The 17773-nt window shown below is 48.1% G+C and overlaps 1 protein-coding gene and 1 long non-coding RNA gene across 4 annotated transcripts in view; one reads left to right on the forward strand and one right to left on the reverse strand.

Moving 5' to 3' along the window:
- Positions 1 to 17773, forward strand: part of ABHD2 (abhydrolase domain containing 2, acylglycerol lipase) — a 120338-nt gene that overhangs the window by 96187 nt on the left and 6378 nt on the right. For 2 of the 3 annotated variants that reach the window (XM_084968590.1, XM_001925989.8), the window contains exons 7-10: positions 5733 to 5825; positions 8650 to 8760; positions 12633 to 12702; positions 14894 to 14978. In XM_084968590.1, coding sequence (XP_084824716.1) covers positions 5733 to 5825; positions 8650 to 8760; positions 12633 to 12702; positions 14894 to 14978 — 359 coding nt within the window. Of the gene's footprint in view, positions 1 to 5732; positions 5826 to 8649; positions 8761 to 12632; positions 13202 to 13400; positions 14979 to 17773 lie in introns of those variants that run through there. The other variant, XR_014810459.1, reaches the window with a different exon arrangement.
- LOC146401626 (uncharacterized) lies at positions 578 to 17766 on the reverse strand. Its single transcript, XR_014810468.1, has 3 exons — positions 17657 to 17766; positions 9486 to 9553; positions 578 to 708 (listed from the first exon to the last, which is right to left on the reverse strand). It is a non-coding gene; the product is annotated as an uncharacterized LOC146401626 (long non-coding RNA).

The raw sequence follows: 17773 nt of genomic DNA on the forward strand, positions 1-17773 counted from the left end.
CAATGGATTGCTCTGAACATAACTGTCGACCCCTGTTTGGTTTGGACTCTATGTGATTTAAAAATCCATCTCTGGAATTCCCGTTGTGGCTCAGCGGTTAATGAACCCGACTAGTATCCATGAGGATGTGGGTTCGATCCCTGGCCTTGCTCAGTGGGTTAAGGATCCAGTGTTGCCATGAATATCTGAGTTGCAGATGTGGCTCAGATCCCACGTGGCTGTGGCTGTGGTGTAGACCGGCAGCTGCAGCTCAGATTCAACCCCTAGCCTGGGAACCTCCATATGCCGAGGGCCCTAAAAAGCAAAACAAAAAAAATCCATCTCCTTCCACAACACCTTTTAAAAATCTTTTAACCCTGCAGAGAGACAACCCTCACCAGCAGACGCCTGGAAAACCAATACAGATAATATTTTATTCTGTAATGTTACACTGATGAGAAATAAAGGTATTTTAAAATAATCAAATTCATTTTGATAGTACTGAGATATCCATCAATGGATACAGTTTTTTTAAAATCCATGCATGTCATTCTGGGAGGAGACCCCAAGGGAAGGCTTACTGGTGTCTTGGGGTTCTCTCCTTTCTCATTTGTAAGTCATCCTGCTTCTCTCTAAAGTCGATGAAGCCAACCTGCCTTCCAACAGGGGTCCACTCTGGATCACACAGGCCTTCCTCTCTGTCATGACGACATGGCCACAGGTGTGGTCCTGAAAAAAAAAAAAGAACTTGGGCATTTTGCTGAGTAGTCAAGTAAGGGATTTATTCAGTGTCTGGAGAGCTGAAGTCCCCTGGCTTTGGTGCCCATTTTGTGGGTCACATCAAAAGATGACAATTCTTTCCCTGGGAGATCTCATCCAAACCTTCTCCACTTGTTTTTCCACCCTGGTCTGTATTTTCTTGCCATTTAGCACTTTTCTGCTTCTCTTCCTCAAAGTTTACCTCTTTCTGTTTTTTTGTTTTGTTTTGTTTTGGTTTTGCTTTTTAGGGCCACACCCATGGCATAGGGAGGTTCCCAGGCTAGGGATCAAATTGGAGCTGCAGCTGCCAGCCTACACCACAGCCACAGCAGTGCCAGATCCCACCTGTGTCTGTGACCTACACCACAGTTCAAGGCAACCCCAGATCCTTAACCCACTGAGCGAGGTCAGGGATTGAACCCGAATCCTCGTGGATAATAGTCGGCTTCGTTTCCACTGGCCCACAATGGGAACTCCAAAGTTTTCCTTATTTTTGGATAGCTACACAGTGTCCATCACAGGGGTTCCTGGTCCCATCTCAGCAAGTTTCACTGACCCCTCTGGAATCTTCAGGACTCTCTGGAGTTAAGTTCACCTGTGTGTGCCCTTCCCATTGGCACATTGGTGTCTGAGACTAGAAAGGTCATCCCTCCCTCCCCTTCCTTTCCCAGGTGGTCTCCTGGCACTGCTTTGCCCATCACCCTGTCCTCCTTGAAGCCATTCTGCCACGGTGCCTTATGTGGTCATAGTCTCATCTGCGTGGTCTCACCCACCACCCACCACCCTTCTCTTTAAACCTCCTTGACTGAGTCACCTGGGTTCCAGGCAGACATTCCCTTTGTCCTCATGAGATGCATGCCCTGGAGCTCGCCCATCCTCAGGTCTCTTCTGCCGAGACCTTAACACCAGCGGTTGGCCAGCTCCCTGCTCACCACATCCACCCCTGTCTGCAGAAGCCCAGCCACCGATAACACAAGCGATGAAGGCCCCACCAAGGCCCCCAGGGTAGCCTCCATCAGGCTTGTGATAGAGCTGTCTACATACCTCAGCTGTACAGCCATCCGCCTGTGAAAATTGCCACTCTAGGGAGTTCCCTTCATGGCTCAGTGGTTAATGAACCCGACAAGGATCCCCGAGGATGCGGATTCGATCCCTGGCCTCACTCAGTGGGTTAAGGATCTGGCATTGCCGTGAGCTGTGGCGGCTCAGATCCCACGTTGCTGTGACTGTGGTGTAGGTCGCAGATGAGGCTCCAATCCAGCATTGCTGTGGCTGTGGCATAGGCCAGCAGCTACAGCTCCAAAAAAGAAAGAAAGAAGAAGAAAAAAAAGAAAGAAAGCAAAAAAAAAAAAAAAAAATTGCCGCTCTAGTTCCCCCTCCCGATTTGACCAATGAGGAAACCAAGGCTTACAGGGGTGAACTGGCTTCTGCAGAGTTTGGTAGACTACCCAGCGGGGTCAGTTCAAGCCTCTGCTTTGACCCTTGCCAGCCAGGTGGACTGGACGTCTTGCTAGACTGTTATCCCATTGCCAGCACCCAGCCCTCAGCTCACTTGCCAGGTTCTGTCTCCTGCCTTCTCTCACTGCAAAAACAGGGCAGGTAATTTGGAGTTTGGCTTTGATGGGAACCGCACGAGTGAGGTTCTTGATGGGGCCATGCGTGTAGTGGTTCCAGACCACCTGCTGGTCTTTCGCCATCCCTGCAAATGCTTATAGAGGCTCATGGTTAACAGTAAAAGCTGACATGGGTCTCCTCAGCAGAGTAAATAATTTTCAGTATCTCATAATCCAAAAAGATTTTCCCTCTTCTCTCTTCTCCTCCCCCTCCTTCATTATTATGGAACATTTACAAAATAAAAGGAATAGGATATCAAACCCCCATGGGCCCATCACCCATTTCAACTACGCTTAACTTTTGGCTGCTTTAGTTCCCTCTACACCACATCCGCTCCCCCATAAACTGGATTATTTTCAAGCAAGTCCCAGACATCATATCATTTCATCCATAAATATTTCACTAGGTAGCACTAAAAGACTCCACTGGCTTTTTCTTAAACATAATCACAATGCCAGTCTCCCACTAAAAAATTAACAGTAATTCCTAATATCATCACATTTCTAGGCTGTGTTCAGATTTCCTTGATTGTCTAGGGGAAGTTTTCTAACAGGTGGTTTGTTGGCATCGCGATCCACAAAACGTCTACACCTTGGACTTATTGTTTCTCTGAGTCTGTAAGATTCCCCTCCCTTTTCTTTCTTTTTTTTTTTTTTTTTTTTTTTTTTTTTTTTTGCTATTTCTTGGGCTGCTTCCGCGGCATGTGGAGATTCCCAGGCTAGGGGTCTAATCGAAGCCATAGCCACCAGCCTACACCAGAGCCACAGCAACGCGGGATCCGAGCCGTGTCTGCGACCTACACCACAGCTCACGGCAACGCCGGATCGTTAACACACTGAGCAAGGGCAGGGACCGAACTCGCAACCTCATGGTTCCTAGTCGGATTCATTAACCACTGCGCCACGACGGGAACTCCTCCCTTTTCTTTCTTTTCAGTTTGTTGGTTTTAGTATTAAAGAAGTCAGGGCTTTTTTTTTAATATGTGGAATGAATTTTTTATTATATATTGATCTTGATTGTGTTTTATTAAGCCAATATAAAGTTGTTTTCAGTCCTTCAAGTTTATACCCAAAGATGGTGAAAGATAGCCCTAAATGTGCTGAGTGGTAACCAAAGACACGAGGAATCCGTGTCAGCCAGCATTGCCTGGTGAAACACTGGTCCCAGCATCCTTATCCCGGTCCCCTTGAGCCTTGGGCCCCTGTGAATCCCCAGAGCCTTCTAGTGATGGCACCTCTGCGCCTTTCCGACCAGAGATCTGCAGTCTTTCCGTAGCTCAAGTTTACAGTCAGGGCCTCCTCCCTCCCTCCTCTGCGGTCCCTTTAATATGAAGGAGGTACTTACAAAAGCAGTTAGATGGTCAGCAAAGGGAGAAATGGGTGAGGGCAGGAAAAATCTGGCATTTTGAGACCTCTGGCTCTCTGAGGAAGGGGCAGCTTGGGTCCAAGGTCAGAGGAGAGGGGGCCGCCGAGGCAGCAGCTCCTCCTCCCTCAGACCCAGAGGCAGGTGTCAGTTCTGCCTTAGCCGGGATCCTGCCCAAAGTGTGTGGCCTGTCTTTTCTGCCCCTGCAGTGTTTGGGGGCGTCCCCCACCCCCCAAACATTTATAGAATGCCCTTTGACCTTTGAAGTCAGCGTTAGCCTTCATGTGAGCTTCAGCCCAAGTTTTATGAGCATGTCACAGGCTGTTAAATCCACATGCTCTTTGCTTTTAATTTCCCACTGGCTCCTTATTTTTTAACTGCGATATTATGGGAAATGTTTCCTATTCCAAAATTGAGGTCTGGCAGCTCTGGTTCCGGAAATTGCTTTTATAACTCCCTGGATTTAAAAAAAAAAAAAAAAAAAACACAACCCTATGAGCCACCCTCTCTCTCTCAAGAGTCCCCTCTTTGGCCATAGGGGGATGAAACCAAGGGATTCTGTGTGGGAACAGTGACACCCAGATCCGTTCCCAGGGGATGATCAGACCTCAGGCCTCAGAAATCTGCCAAATGAAGGTCAGAGAGACTCTGTGGCAGCCGTGTTGGGTCTCACAGAGGGAAGAAAGCTCGAGCGGGGAGGGCTGAGCCACAGCCTGGGAGTCACCACAGGTGGCCGAGGGCATCGGGCCTCAGCAGCGTGGAGAGGAGCCTGGCCTTGCTGTGTCCCCTTGCCGCACAGGGTGGTGGTGGCAGAACACAGGCGCTGGAGCCAGGCTACCTGGCTTAAACCTCAGCCGTACCTGACTGTGCTGGAGTGACCCTGGGCAGATCCCTTGACCTCTCTGAGTCCGTGGTCTGCTGATCTGGAAGCAGGGACCTGCCTGGTGACCCCCATATCAGAAAGTCTTGCCATGCCAACAGCACGCACTAGCTCTAGAGGCAGAAAGACTTGGGACCAGCCCCAGCAGCCGTGCCTAGAAAGGGTTGGTGGCCTCTCTCCTTCTTCCATTCCTTGCCCCTTAAATGTTAAAGGCTAATCAAAAAGAAAGCTTAAGTTATATCATTTTCCTTTGCCTTGCAAATGGCAACAAAAGGAGTGTCTTTAATTTTTTCCTTCTCATTTTTTAAAGTTTATTGAATAACTTTTTTTTTTTTTTTTTTTTTGCTTTTTAGGGCCGCACCCACAGCATATGGAGGTTCCCAGGCTAGGGGTTGAATCGGAGCTGCAGCTGCCGGCCTGCGCCACAGCCACAGCAACGTGGGATCAGCGCCGCAGCTCATGGCAACTCCAAATCCCAACCAAATGAGCGAGGCCAGGGATCGAACTGTTGTCCTCATGGACACTAGTTGGGTTTGTTACTGCTGAGCCACAATGGGAACTCGGTGCTTTACAATTTGTAAGTTTCATGCACATGGTTTCATATAATCCTATAAAACCCTCCTCTTCCCCGACCCCTGTATGGCCCTTCTCCTGCCTCCAGTAATCACTAGTATGTTCTCTGTGAGTCTGCTTCTTCTTTGTTATAGTCGCTAGTTTGTTGCATTCCACATGTAAGTAATGGAAAGAAGTGTGTGTAGGCTTTTCCCTGCACTGTTCTTCTGCAGCCCCCCCCCGCCACCCCCTTACACAGTCCTCCAGAAAAAATGTGCCTGCAGTGGAAGCAGACTCTGGTACTCCCAGGTCCTATGGCAAAGAGAAGGCCAAGGTGATGGGGAGGGTGTCAGGAGTGTCACCAGCAAAGCCTGTGGCCCCAGAGAGTCGCTGGCCAGGGCCTCACGTTAGCAGCGCTGTTGTGGTGTCTCTACAGAGAGTCTGAGGACCCCGCGGCAAAGGCCACATTGCAGCGTAGGGAGCCGGCGCTCTGCAGTGGCAATAGCCCTGCATCCCGCCCGCGCCAGCGCCAGCCGCATCCTCTCCGGGACACAGTCCTGCTCACTCTCACTTGTGCTTCTTCCAGGGCCCAGGAAACCTTCATGCAGTGGGATCAGTGTCGGCGCTTCTACAACTTCCTCATGGCTGACAACATGAAGAGGATTATCCTCTCGCACAGGTGCAGTGCCTCCCTCCTCCCTAGGGAGCTGGCTCCTCTCTCAGCTTATTTCAGAGTCACCAAAAGCCAAAACTCCTCCTTCTTCGGGGGAGAGAAAAAAAAAAAAGGCCGGGGTGGTACAAATTCTCAGCTGACTGCTCTGTGACTAGGTTCAAAAGTAACTTGTCCCAAGCTACCAACCTCACCAGATCGCTTTCTGCTTCCATAATTTGCAAAAGGTCCAAGAAGAAAGAGAAATTGGTGCTGTGCTATTCTTTCCCAGGGAGGGCAATCCTGAGCGTGGCACATCATCGTTTAGGATCTTTCTGCTTAGGATACTTTTGTGCTTACGGCTGCAGAATCATTCTCTCCTGGCTTTTGGAGTTCTGACCAAGCAGCAGTGTGATGGGAGTCTGGCCACTGGTGGAAAGTATCACTGTCCACAGTGACCGTGCCTCTCTTCTGCTCAGAATTCTGTGGTGGGTTAGCCCCTGACAAGTGCTTAGCGCAGCACCTGGCCTGCGGGAAGACTCAAAAAATATTAGTGATGAATTTCATCATTGCAGTTTTTTTTTCAGGGCTGCCCTTGCAGCATATGGACGTTCCTAGGCTAGGGGTTGAATCGAAGCTGTAGGCACAGGCCTGCACCACAGCCATAGCAACACAGGATCCGAGCCGCATCTGCAACCTACACCACAGCTCACGGCAACACTGGATTCTTAACCCACTGAGTGAGGCCAGGGATCAAACCTACATCATTATGGTTACTAGTTGGGTTCGTTACCAATGAGCCAGGTAGGAACTCCTATATCTACATTTTTTAAATTTGCCACAGAAAGCTAAATGTCCAGAGATTTTAGGGACATGTTATTATAATTTTTTTCTCATCAGCATGATCTCTTTTTAAATTTTTTTTCAAGTTTTATTGAGCTGTAATTGACATACATCCCTGTGTAGTAGGGACACTTAAAATTGGGAATTCTATCCCATAGTTATATAATCTTCCTAATGCTCTTTTGGGGGGGAAAAAAAGGTGTTAAATCCGATCTTTGGGAGAGGTCGTGGATGAATACCAGAACATTTGGTTTCCATGATGAATTTTTCCCATTGTAGGGCCAAACCTCAAACAAAGCAACCTCAGTTCTTCTTCATCAGCTATATGATGAGAGCCCTTGCTGGAAATGGAAGTCTAAACGTGCACTTTTTCTTTTTGTTTTCGTTTTCTTTTGCTTTTTAGGGCCACACCCACAGCATATGGAAGTTCCTAGGCTAGTCCCAGGCCAAGTGGCTATTCCACAGACACAGCAATGCAGGATCCAAGCCACATCTGAAACCTGCACTACAGCTCACAGCAACCCAGGATCCTTAACCCGCTGAGCGAGGCCAGGGATCAAACCTGCGTCCTCATGGATACTAGTTGGGTTTGTTACCACTGAGCCACAATGGGAGCTCCTAAATGTGCACATTTTTACCTCTGCTTTTATTGCCATCCTGTCCAGATGGATCTTTTTTTAGTAGAAGTGATTATTCTTCTGAGTATACACCAGCTTTTTTTTTTTTTTTTTTTTTTTTTTTTTTGTCTTTTTGCTATTTCTTGGGCCGCTCCCGTGGCATACAGAGGTTCCCAGGCTAGGGGTCCAATCGGAGCTGTAGTCTCCGGCCTACACCAGAGCCACAGCAACGCGAGATCCGAGCCGCGTCTGCAACCTACACCACAGCTCATGGCAACGCCGGATCGTTAACCCACTGAGCAAGGGCAGGGACCGAACCCGCAACCTCATGGTTCCTAGTCGGATTCGTTAACCACTGCGCCACGACGGGAACTCCTACACCAGCTTTTTAACTAACATATTGGACAGCTGTGCATTTGCCCAAGTGCTAAATGGATTAATCTTTATCTTCCCTGTTAAGTGACACAAAGAGCTCATAAAGTGAACAGGGTTCTGCCAAAGAGGACGGTGTCAACACCATCGTAAAGATGGGGCCCCTAGAACTTTAGGCTAAGTTCTCCCACTGTTTGGCTGACAGTCGACCCCAGGCCACAGAGCGCATCCTGAGACCTCTCTTGGTGGTGCAGGTTTTGTAACAGTCATCTAGGCTCAAACCCAATCTTTGGTTTGTCTAGCTGCCCCTTCAAAGGAAAATAAGGTCTTGGAGTTCCCTGGTGGCTCAGTGGGTTAAGGATCCGGTGTTATCACTCCTGCAGCTCAGTTGCTGCTGTGGCTTGGGTTCAGTCCCTGGCCCCGGAACTTCTGCCTGCCACAGATGCAGCCAAAACAAACAAACAAAAAACCACAAAGGAAAATAAAGTCTTGACGTTCATCCTTCTTCTTTATTCAACTGTCAGTCGTACACGCTTATCCTCTGGGACATTATGAAGGCCAAAGGGATTAAATCATCCCTAATTACCCACATGCAGTCTATCAGACTTTCTCCTGGCTTGCCTCTGGACAAGGAAGCAAGCTCAGCTGTGGTTGTTTATCATGTGCTTTAAAAAAATCTTTTTCTGGAGTCCCCGTTGTGGCTCAGTGGGTCAAGAACCCAACTAATACCCACGAGGATGCGGGTTGGATCCAGCATTGCCGCAGATTGTGGTGTAGGTCACAGATGCACCTGGATCCTGCTTTGCTGTGGCTGTGGTGTAGACTGGCAGCTGCAGCTCTAATCCAACCCCTAGCCCAGGAACGTCCATATGCCATAGGGATGGCCCTAAAGAGGAAAAAAAAAAATTTTTTTCCCAGCTTGAATGAAGTATAATTGACAAAATTATACGATACTTTGTTGGAAAACGTGATGATTTGGTTTGTCATCTTCTTTTTCTTCTCTGCTTTTTGTCTCATTCTAGGCAAGCTCTTTTTGGAGACCATGTTAAGAAACCCCAGAGCCTGGAGGACACAGACCTGAGCCGCCTCTACACGGCGACATCCCTGATGCAGATCGACGACAATGTGATGCGGTATGCCTGGGCTCGGGGGTGGGAGGCATCAGGCCAGCGCTGCCCGGCACCAAGGGTTTCCTTTGCCCACTTTGGTGTTAAGGGTTAAGGGCATTGGTGTTATTTATATATACATATATATATATATATATGCATATATATATATACATATATATAACTGTTTAAATACTGAAGCTTTCAGAGGTCCCTTCATGGCTCATCAGTTAACAAACCCGACTAGGATCCACGAGGATGTGGGTTCAAACCCTGGCCTCGCTCAGTAGGTTAAGGATCCAGCATTGCCATGAGCTGTAGGTCACAGATTCAGCTTAGATCCCAAGTTGCTGTGGCTGTGGTGTAGGCTGGCGGCCACAGCTCCAATTGGACCCCTAGCCTGGGATCCTCCGTATGCCGCAGATGCAGCCCTAAAAAAAAAGCAAAGAGACAAAAAAGAAAGGGAAATACTTATTGTACCTGCCTACCTCTCTATCAAAAGTAGAAAAACCAAAAATAGACCAAAAGAGCTGTCTGTGTGTTGCAAGAAAAAGCAGAGCCTGTAGGAACATGAAGACTTGGCATGTCATAAGCAATCTCCACCCATTTCTCTGAGTTACCCTTTCCTTGCCCAGCCCCTCCAGGCCTCTCCAGACAGGTGAGGTCACCACGCTGATAGTGTCCCCTTTGCTGGCACCAGTAGTTTCTGGTTAAGGTTAGCCTTGCTGGAAAAGGTAAAGTTGATCTCTTACGTCATCGTTCTCTTTCAAAACATCATTCTTGGAGTTCCTGTCATGGCTCAGTGGAAATGGGAGAGGCCCTAAAAAGACATACAATAATAATGAATAATGATAATAATACAAATAAATTTTTTTAAAAAAAGAAGTTCCTATCATCTCAGTGGAAACGAATCTGCCTAGTATCCATGAGGACACAAGTTCAATTCCTGGCCTTGCTCAGTGGGTTAAGGATCTGGCATTGCTGTGAGCTGTGGTGTAGGTTGCAGACACAGCTCGGATCCCATGTTACTGTGGCTGTTGTGTAGGCCGGCGGCTACAGCTCCAATTCAACCCCTAGCCTGGGAACCTCCATGTGCCGTGGGTGCGGCCCTAAAAAGACTAAAAAATAAAAAATAAAAGCATCATCCTTTTTATCTAATGATTATTTGATACCTTCAGGTATGGTTTAAAAAGTAAGCTGGTGTTGGGAGTTCCCTGGTGGTCCAGTAGTTAAGATGCTTTCCCTGCTGCAGCCCAGGTTCAATCTCTGTTCTGGAACTGAGATCTCACATCAAGCCCCTGCACACCATGGCCAAAAGCAAACAAACAAACAAAAAATAACAAACAAACAAAAACAAAGCAATGTGGTGTTTATCCAGTAGATAGGCAGATATTGACCTGAAGGTATGGGATTTGTACTTACTTCCCTATGGGATTCTTGTAGCCTTCTTACACCAAGTAACTTTAGAACGTGCTCATGAACAGTTACTCAGTGAAAATGGAAATAGGAAACTGCTGGTGTGATCAGAAGGTGAAAATGAATTTTACTTACCCCCTCTTATTTACAGTAGGGCGTGCAGCTTTACTATAGAGCAGCACTAATGAGAAAAAAAGCAAACCCATTTAAATTTCATTCTATCTGCTAGATTGTTTTAAGCCCAAAAGAGTGTTCCCCCAAACTCTTCCCTTTTTAACAGTGCTGGATAGCAGCACTTTTCAGACCATAACCAGTGTAGCCAGTCTTATCATCAACTCATCACCAGTAATCCTGGAGGACTGACATGCCTTCCTGGCCCACTGAGACTGCGCAGGGACCGCCTTCATGGGGACAAATGCCCCAGAGATGATCTCTGCACTTGGCTTCCTTGGAGTTTGGCCCCAATAGTCTGGCCTGAGCTTCCTGGGTCCCTCCCTGGCAGGGATGTCAAGGAGCCTGGGAGTGGAAGAGCCACGGCTTCAAGGGAGCCGAAATACCCATTTTTTTTTTTTTTTTCTTTTTTGGGCCGCACCCGAGGCATATGGAGATTCCCAAGCTAGGGGTCCAATTGGAGCCACAGCTGCTGGCCTATACCACAGCCACAGCAATACCAGATCCAAGCCACATCTGGGACCTACACCACAGCTCATGGCAACACCGGATGCTTAACCCACTGAGCTAGGCCAGAGATCAAACCCACATCCTCATGGATCCTAGTCAGGTTCGTTAACCGCTGAGCCATGAAGGGAACTCCTGAAATAGCTTGAAGATCCCAATCAGAACCAAAAAACCCACCACCATTCAGAAACCAGAAATACATCAGAAAGAAGTGAGGTTTTCAGAGATCCTCTGACCTGCAGTTGAATCCACCTGCTGCTGTCAGAGCTCTGAGCTGAATGATGCCAGCATCCCAGGGCACAGGGCAGGGCAAAGCTGCAGGACCTGTTTGCTGGACCACTGAAGGGTTTGCTCATGTCAGTGTGACTCTGACCACTGCTCCATAGGAGACAGAGTCAGTAACTTTGAATCTCTGTCTCATTTCTCTTATCCAATACATATTTCATTCCAGTTCACAGCAGTCCAGGTCACTCTGCCAGGAAGAATTCTGAAAACAAAGTTCTAGTAAATGCCTTTGTTTGTTTGTTTTGTTTTTAGCCACACCCATGGCATGTGGACATCCCTGGGTCAGAGATTGAACCTGGGCCACAGCAGTGACAATACTGGGTCCTTAACCAGTGTACCACAAGGGAACTTCATAAATGCCTTTGACATGCAGTTTCTTAGTGTCTACAGGGACCTGGTCTTATGCTGCCTTAAGAGAAATAATATCTGGAGTTCCCGTCGTGGCTCAGTGGCTAATGAATCCAACTAGGAACTATGAGTTTGTGGGTTCGATCCCTGGCCTTGCTCAGTGGGTTAAGGATCCAGCATTGCCGTGAGCTGTGGTATAGGTCGCAGACATGGCTCAGATCCCGAGTTGCTGTGGCTGTGCCGTAGGCCGGTGGCTACAGCTCCAATTAGACCCGTAGCCTGGGAACCTCCATATGCCACAGGTGCAGCCCCATAAAAAAGACCAAAAACAAAAAAAAAAAAACAAAAAAGAGAGAGAGAGAGAGAAGTAATATCTGCTAATAATTGCCCTTAACACTTATTGAGTTACTACTCTGGGCCAGTCACTGTGCTAGTAAAATGTTGCTTTAATGTCACAAATCTCAGTTCTGATAAAAAAGATCCTATCCTGGAGTTCCCGTTGCGGCGCAGTGGTTAACGAATCCGACTAGGAACCATGAGGTTGCGGGTTCGGTCCCTGCCCTTGCTCAGTGGGTTAATGATCCGGCATTGCCGTGAGCTGTGGTGTAGGTGCAGACGCAGCTCGGATCCTGCATTGCTGTGGCTCTGGTGTAGGCCGGTGGCTACAGCTCCGATTGGACCCCTAGCCTGAGAATCTCCACATGCCGCGGGAGTGGCCCAAGAAATAGCAAAAAGACAAAAAAAAAAAAAAAAATCCTATCCTTAGCTCCATTTTACAGAGGAGAAACTCAGAGAGGTTAAGCCCTTTGCCTAAGTTCACATAGTCAATAAGGGGCAGGGAGTTCCCTTGTGGCACAGTGGGTTAAGGATCTGGCATTGTTACTGCTGTGGCGTGAGTTCGATCCCTGGCCTGGGAACTTCCACATGCCCACTGGGCAAGGCCAAAACAATAAATAAAAATAAGTGGCTAAGCCAGGATTTGAACCCAGATGCCAAAGCTGGATGCTCTTAACCCCTTACTCTGGTACCTGTGTGTATTTTACTGATATGACAAGTTGCTGTGGGAACTGCCATAGTAATAAAATCAACTGGGAAAAAAAAAAGTCAGCATTCCAAGTGTTGTTTATTTCAAGTGCTGTTTTGTCTTTTTCCTTTGTGTATGTGTGTCTCAGGAAGTTTCATGGCTATAACTCCCTGAAGGAATATTACGAGGAAGAAAGCTGCATGAGGTACCTGCACAGGGTGAGTGGCCGCACCAGCTCAGGGAGGAGCACCACGGAATTGGTGTCATGCCGTCCAGCTCCACCCATGGTATAACAAGCATCCCTCCTAAAGCTTCCCTGCACCAGCATCTGCCTCCAACCGCCCTAAATGTTCACTTGGGTTTCTTATTGAGCCCAACTCAGCTCCTCTGTGACCTCTATCTGATCATCCCAGAGCTGCCCCTTAGCGCAGTGCAGGGCCAGTCAGCTCCTCAGTCTGTATGAACGCCCTTGAAGTTGCTGCCACATTCATTTTTCTCTTAGTCTTCTTTTGACAGAATAATCCTGCCTGGTCCTACCATGGTGCCTCTTAGGAGATCCATGTAGATATCTTACAGTTCCGTTTTTTGGCCAGTGTGTGTTTTGTGGGTGTGATGCCAAGGACTGAACTCAAAATTCCTGCTGTGATCTGGCAAGCACAGAGTCAAAATAAATGCATTTCTGTATCAGAATGCTAGAGGAGCAAGTTTTTGGTCAAGGTAGACAATTTTTTGTCTTTTTGGTCTTTTTTTTTTTTTTTTTTTTTTTTGTTGTTGCTATTTCTTGGGCCGCTCCCGCGGCATATGGAGGTTCCCAGGCTAGGGGTTGAATCAGAGCTGTAGCCACCAGCCTACGCCAGAGCCACAGCAATGCAGGATCCGAGCCGCGTCTGCAACCTACACCACAGCTCACGGCAAGGTAGACAATTTTATATTAAGGAAGTTTTTAGCAGCTACAGTCAACTTTGAGTAACTTTATGGCCAATCATAACCCCATGTTCATTTGTTTAACCCGAACCACCACCAAACCAGCCCCTCTCATTCTGCCTTTGAGCAATTGTTCCTTTTATTCAAACACAGGACTTACCATTTATCCCTGTCAGTGTCTACCTATTGGTTTGGGCCACCACTCCCCCAGCTAAAGCAGATCACTGTAAATCACACTTCTGCCATCTGTCCTATCCGCCACCCCTCCTACTTTTAGTATCGCCATCCAGGCTTCTTGTGTCGTCATTTAAGCCATTCCAGAAACATTGAGCTATCCAGAGCTAAGGTCGAGGGGCTCCAAGTTAAACAACCATCATCCTACTACCTGGCACGGCTGTTCAGTAACATCTGAGCACCCTCATCAGCTCCGTCTCTGCTAAAATGATAAAGGACATTCCTGGAGTTCCTGTCATGGCTCAGCAGTAACATACTTGACTAGTGACCATGAGGACAAAGGTTTGAACCCTGGCCTTGCTCAGTGGGTTAAGAATCTGGCATTGCTGTGGCTGTGGTGTAGGCAGGCAGCTGCAGCTCTGATAGAGCCCATAGCCTGGGAACTTCCATATGCCATAGGTGCAGCCCTAAAAAAAACAAACAATAACAACAACAACAAAAAAAAACCCACAGGATATTACTGGCTGTTTTGCTAAAATGGACGTTGACTGCAAACCTGCCAGAGTTTCCTGATATCCACCAGCCTTCTCTTTTCAACCTTCAGATTCTTCTAGAAAGCCTCCTTTGTCTGGAGTGAAGCACACACTCCTTTTTGCCTCTCCACAATGTAAATTGAATGAATATGTCCATGACGCTCAGTAAAGTCATTGCTGTGAAAGATATGGCTAATCTGAAATACCGTGAAGATGATCGGAAGTGTTGTGCCAGTGAGCATCATAGGGTCTTGACCCTCGATCCATCAGAGCACGTGGGTCACCCAGGACGAGGCACCTGCACATGCCTACCTGGGCCATCATCACAGTGGTGGTTATTCCTATTGCATCCAGGGAATCCAAGGTGTCCTTAGTCTGTTTGTTCAGCAAACTGAGCACCTACCCTCTTCCTTTTGCTTCAAAGACGTCTAGTAGTGAATTTGAGCCTTGGATCAGTGGGGTTCCAAAAAGGGATTTGATCAGGAGTTCCCGTCATCATGGCTCAGTGGTAACCAACACAACTAGGATCCATGAGGACTCAGGTCCCATCCCTGGCCTCACTCAGTGGGTTAATGATCCAGCATTGCCATGAGCCATAGGTAGGTCTCAGAAGTGGCTCAGGTCTGGCCTTGCTGCGGCTGTGGTGTAGACCTGCAACTGCAGCTCCGAATTGACCCCATAGCCTGGGAACTTCCATATGCCATGGATGTGGCACTAAAAAAAAGACAAAGGGGGGAGGGATTTGATCGTTTAATGCTACTTTATTTTTTTATTTCAGATTTATGTGCCTCTCATGCTGGTGAATGCAGCTGATGACCCCTTGGTGCATGAAAGTCTTCTGACCATTCCAAAATCTCTTTCGGGTAAGTGTTTCTCCCTGCTGCGCCCTCAACCACTCAGCAAACTGCCACAGTGTGTCACCTTCACCTGGCCGTCATCGCCTGGAGACCAGGGCATCTCATGGCAGTGTTCTTATTTAGTCTAGCCTGAGAGTCCTAGGCTGTGATGAAGCCCAGGTAGAGCTTTTTCATGTTGTGTCCTGGTGCAAGAGACGGGATCATTTCTATCTATAGCCAAGAGGTGTGGAGTGTCCCCTGGTGCTCTGTGAAATTACTGCCTCCAGGATGTGGTTCCATTAAGTCTGACAGTTTGACTTAAAGAGATATTAGACTTGGGGTTCCCATCGTGGCTTAGTGGTTAATGAATCCCATTGGAAACCATGAGGTTGTGGGTTCGATCCCTGGCCTCACTCAGTGGGTCAAGGATCCGGCGTTGCCGTGAGCTGTGGTGTAGGTTGCAGACGTGGCTCTGATCCCACGTTGCCGTGGCTGTGGTGTAGGCTGGCGGCTACAGCTCCAATTAGACCCCTAGCCTGGGAACCTCCATATGCCGAAGGTGCGGCCCTAAAAAGACAAAAGAGAGAGAGAGAGATTAGACTTAACACTTGACCTGAAAAGCAAAACAAAAAAGTCAGTTCTGCTACCTCTTAGCACAGACAGCGCCCTCGTCTGCTTTGAGGATAAAAATACAAGCAACTGTAAAAGCAAAGAGTGTTGCTTGTGGGAATGTTTCGGTGTCTAAGGCTGGCACAGGCTCCCACCGTGCTCGGAGCTACCAGACAAACAAGGAGGAAACACTTGGGTGACACACAATCCAAAGAAAGCTACTTTGCATTGAATTCTGACTCCTCAGACCTAATCTCTTCCCCACACAGTTCTCTCTGATTGTATTTCCTCTTGTCAATATCACGAGGGGTACTTCCGGTTCTCCTATGATCCCAAGTTAAAGAGTAGATAATACAGCCAGCAGACAAAGGCCCCCACACCCAGACAGAGTGAATCCAAGTGTCACAGGTGTGTTCAGTGATAAAAAGCTATCTGGAGAGTTCCCGTCGTGGTACAGCGGAAACCATCCCAGCTAGTATCCATGAGGATGCAGGTTCGATCCCTGGCCTTGCTCAGTGGGTTAAGGATCCAGCATTGCCGTGAGCTGTGGTATAGGTCGAAGATGCCGCTCAGATCCTGTGGCTGTGGTGTAGGTTGGCAGCTGCAGCTCCAATTCAACCCCTAGCCTGGGAACTTCCATATGCTGCAGGTGCAGCCCTAGAGAGACAAAAAAATTAAAAATTAAAAAAATTAAGCAGTTCCCTTTGTGGCACGGCGGAAATGAATCCGACTAGGAACCATGAGGTTGCAGGTTCGGTCCCTGCTCTTGCTCAGTGGGTTAACGATCCAGCGTTGCCATGAGCTGTGGTGTAGGTTGCAGATGCGGCTCAGATCCCACGTTGCTGTGGCTCTGGCGTAGGCTAGTGGCTACAGCTCTGATTCGACCCCTAGCCTGGGAACCTCCATATGCCGCGGGAGCAGCCCAAGAAATAGCAAAAAGACAAAAAAAAAAAAAAAAAAGAAAGAAAGTAAGAAAGAAAAAGAAAAGAGCCCTAAAGAATCAGAAATGTGTGTACCAGGAAGCTCCTTAGAGGCCTGGAACAGCCAGCAGGGGCCCCTTTGTCAGTTGTCGCCCTGGGAAGGTGGATACCTCTGGTGGCACCTCACTGTACTGGCTGCCCGTTTTGCACACCTCTTCAGTAATGGTTTTACTAGCCCACGTGGGAGTAACTTAAACGTGAACTCAGAGTCAAGCTCCAGCTCAGTAATTCTCAGATGACCTTTTAGCATGTGCCATTGAGAGCCCGGGCATCGTCTAAGAAAACGTGCAGCTTTAGTCTTGAAAGATGAAGTTCTATAATGAAACATCATTGACTCCATTGAATTCATTTGGTTCTCTAGTAAATAAGAGTGTATTATGAATCCCCCCTCAAAGCCTGGCCCCCGCCAGTAGCATCGGCATTACCTAGGAGCTTGTTAGAAATGCAGAAGCTTAGGTGCTCCCATTGTGGCTCAGTGGTAACAAACCTGACCGGTATCCATGAGGACGTGGGTTCGATCCCAGGCCTTGCTCAGTGGGTTAAGGATCCGGTGTTGCCATGAGCTGTGGTGTAGGTCGCAGGCGCTGCTCGGATCTCGCGTTGCTGTGGCTGTGGTATAGGCCGGCAGCTGTAGCTCTGATTCGACCCCTAGCCTGGGAACCTCCATATGCTGCTGGTATGGCCCAAGAAAGGAAGGAAGGAAGGGAGAAATGCAGAATCTCAGCTCCTCCAAGCTTATCAAAGCAGAATCTGCATTTCAAGAAGGTAGTCCAGGTGATTTAGATGCATGAAGTTGGGAAGTATTTAGCTATACAGTGGTGTCACCTAGGGAGTTTTAGCAACACCAAGGCCTGGCTTCTTCTGTCACCTACCACCCCCAAATCAGAATCTGGGAGCAACATAAGGATCGTTTTTTTAAAAAACCCGAGTGATCCTGATATGCAGCTGTTTGCAAATGACTTAGAGGCCTAAGGATCTCTTATGCACTTACCCATCCTGCTCCAGAGCCAAGCTGATCTTCCCAAACCTGCAAGGTCCCACCATCTTGTCTGCCCCACCAAACCTGCCCTCCCACTTTGGCAGACGAGGCAGAGTGAGTGGAAGCCAGATGCCCACCTAGGTGACACCGTCATCCATGGGGATGAGCCTGGGCCACTCTGGCCAGCTCGCTGTCACACCTCCTGTCCTGGAGCTGACGGGAGGACAGTGATTCACTCAGCTGCCTTTCTCCTG

This window comes from Sus scrofa, chromosome 7 (assembly GCF_054392235.1).
Source record: "Sus scrofa isolate SSC_HxYL_T2T_F1_AM1 chromosome 7, Sscrofa_HxYL_maternal_Yorkshire_Landrace_v2.0, whole genome shotgun sequence".
NCBI lineage: Eukaryota > Metazoa > Chordata > Mammalia > Artiodactyla > Suidae > Sus > Sus scrofa.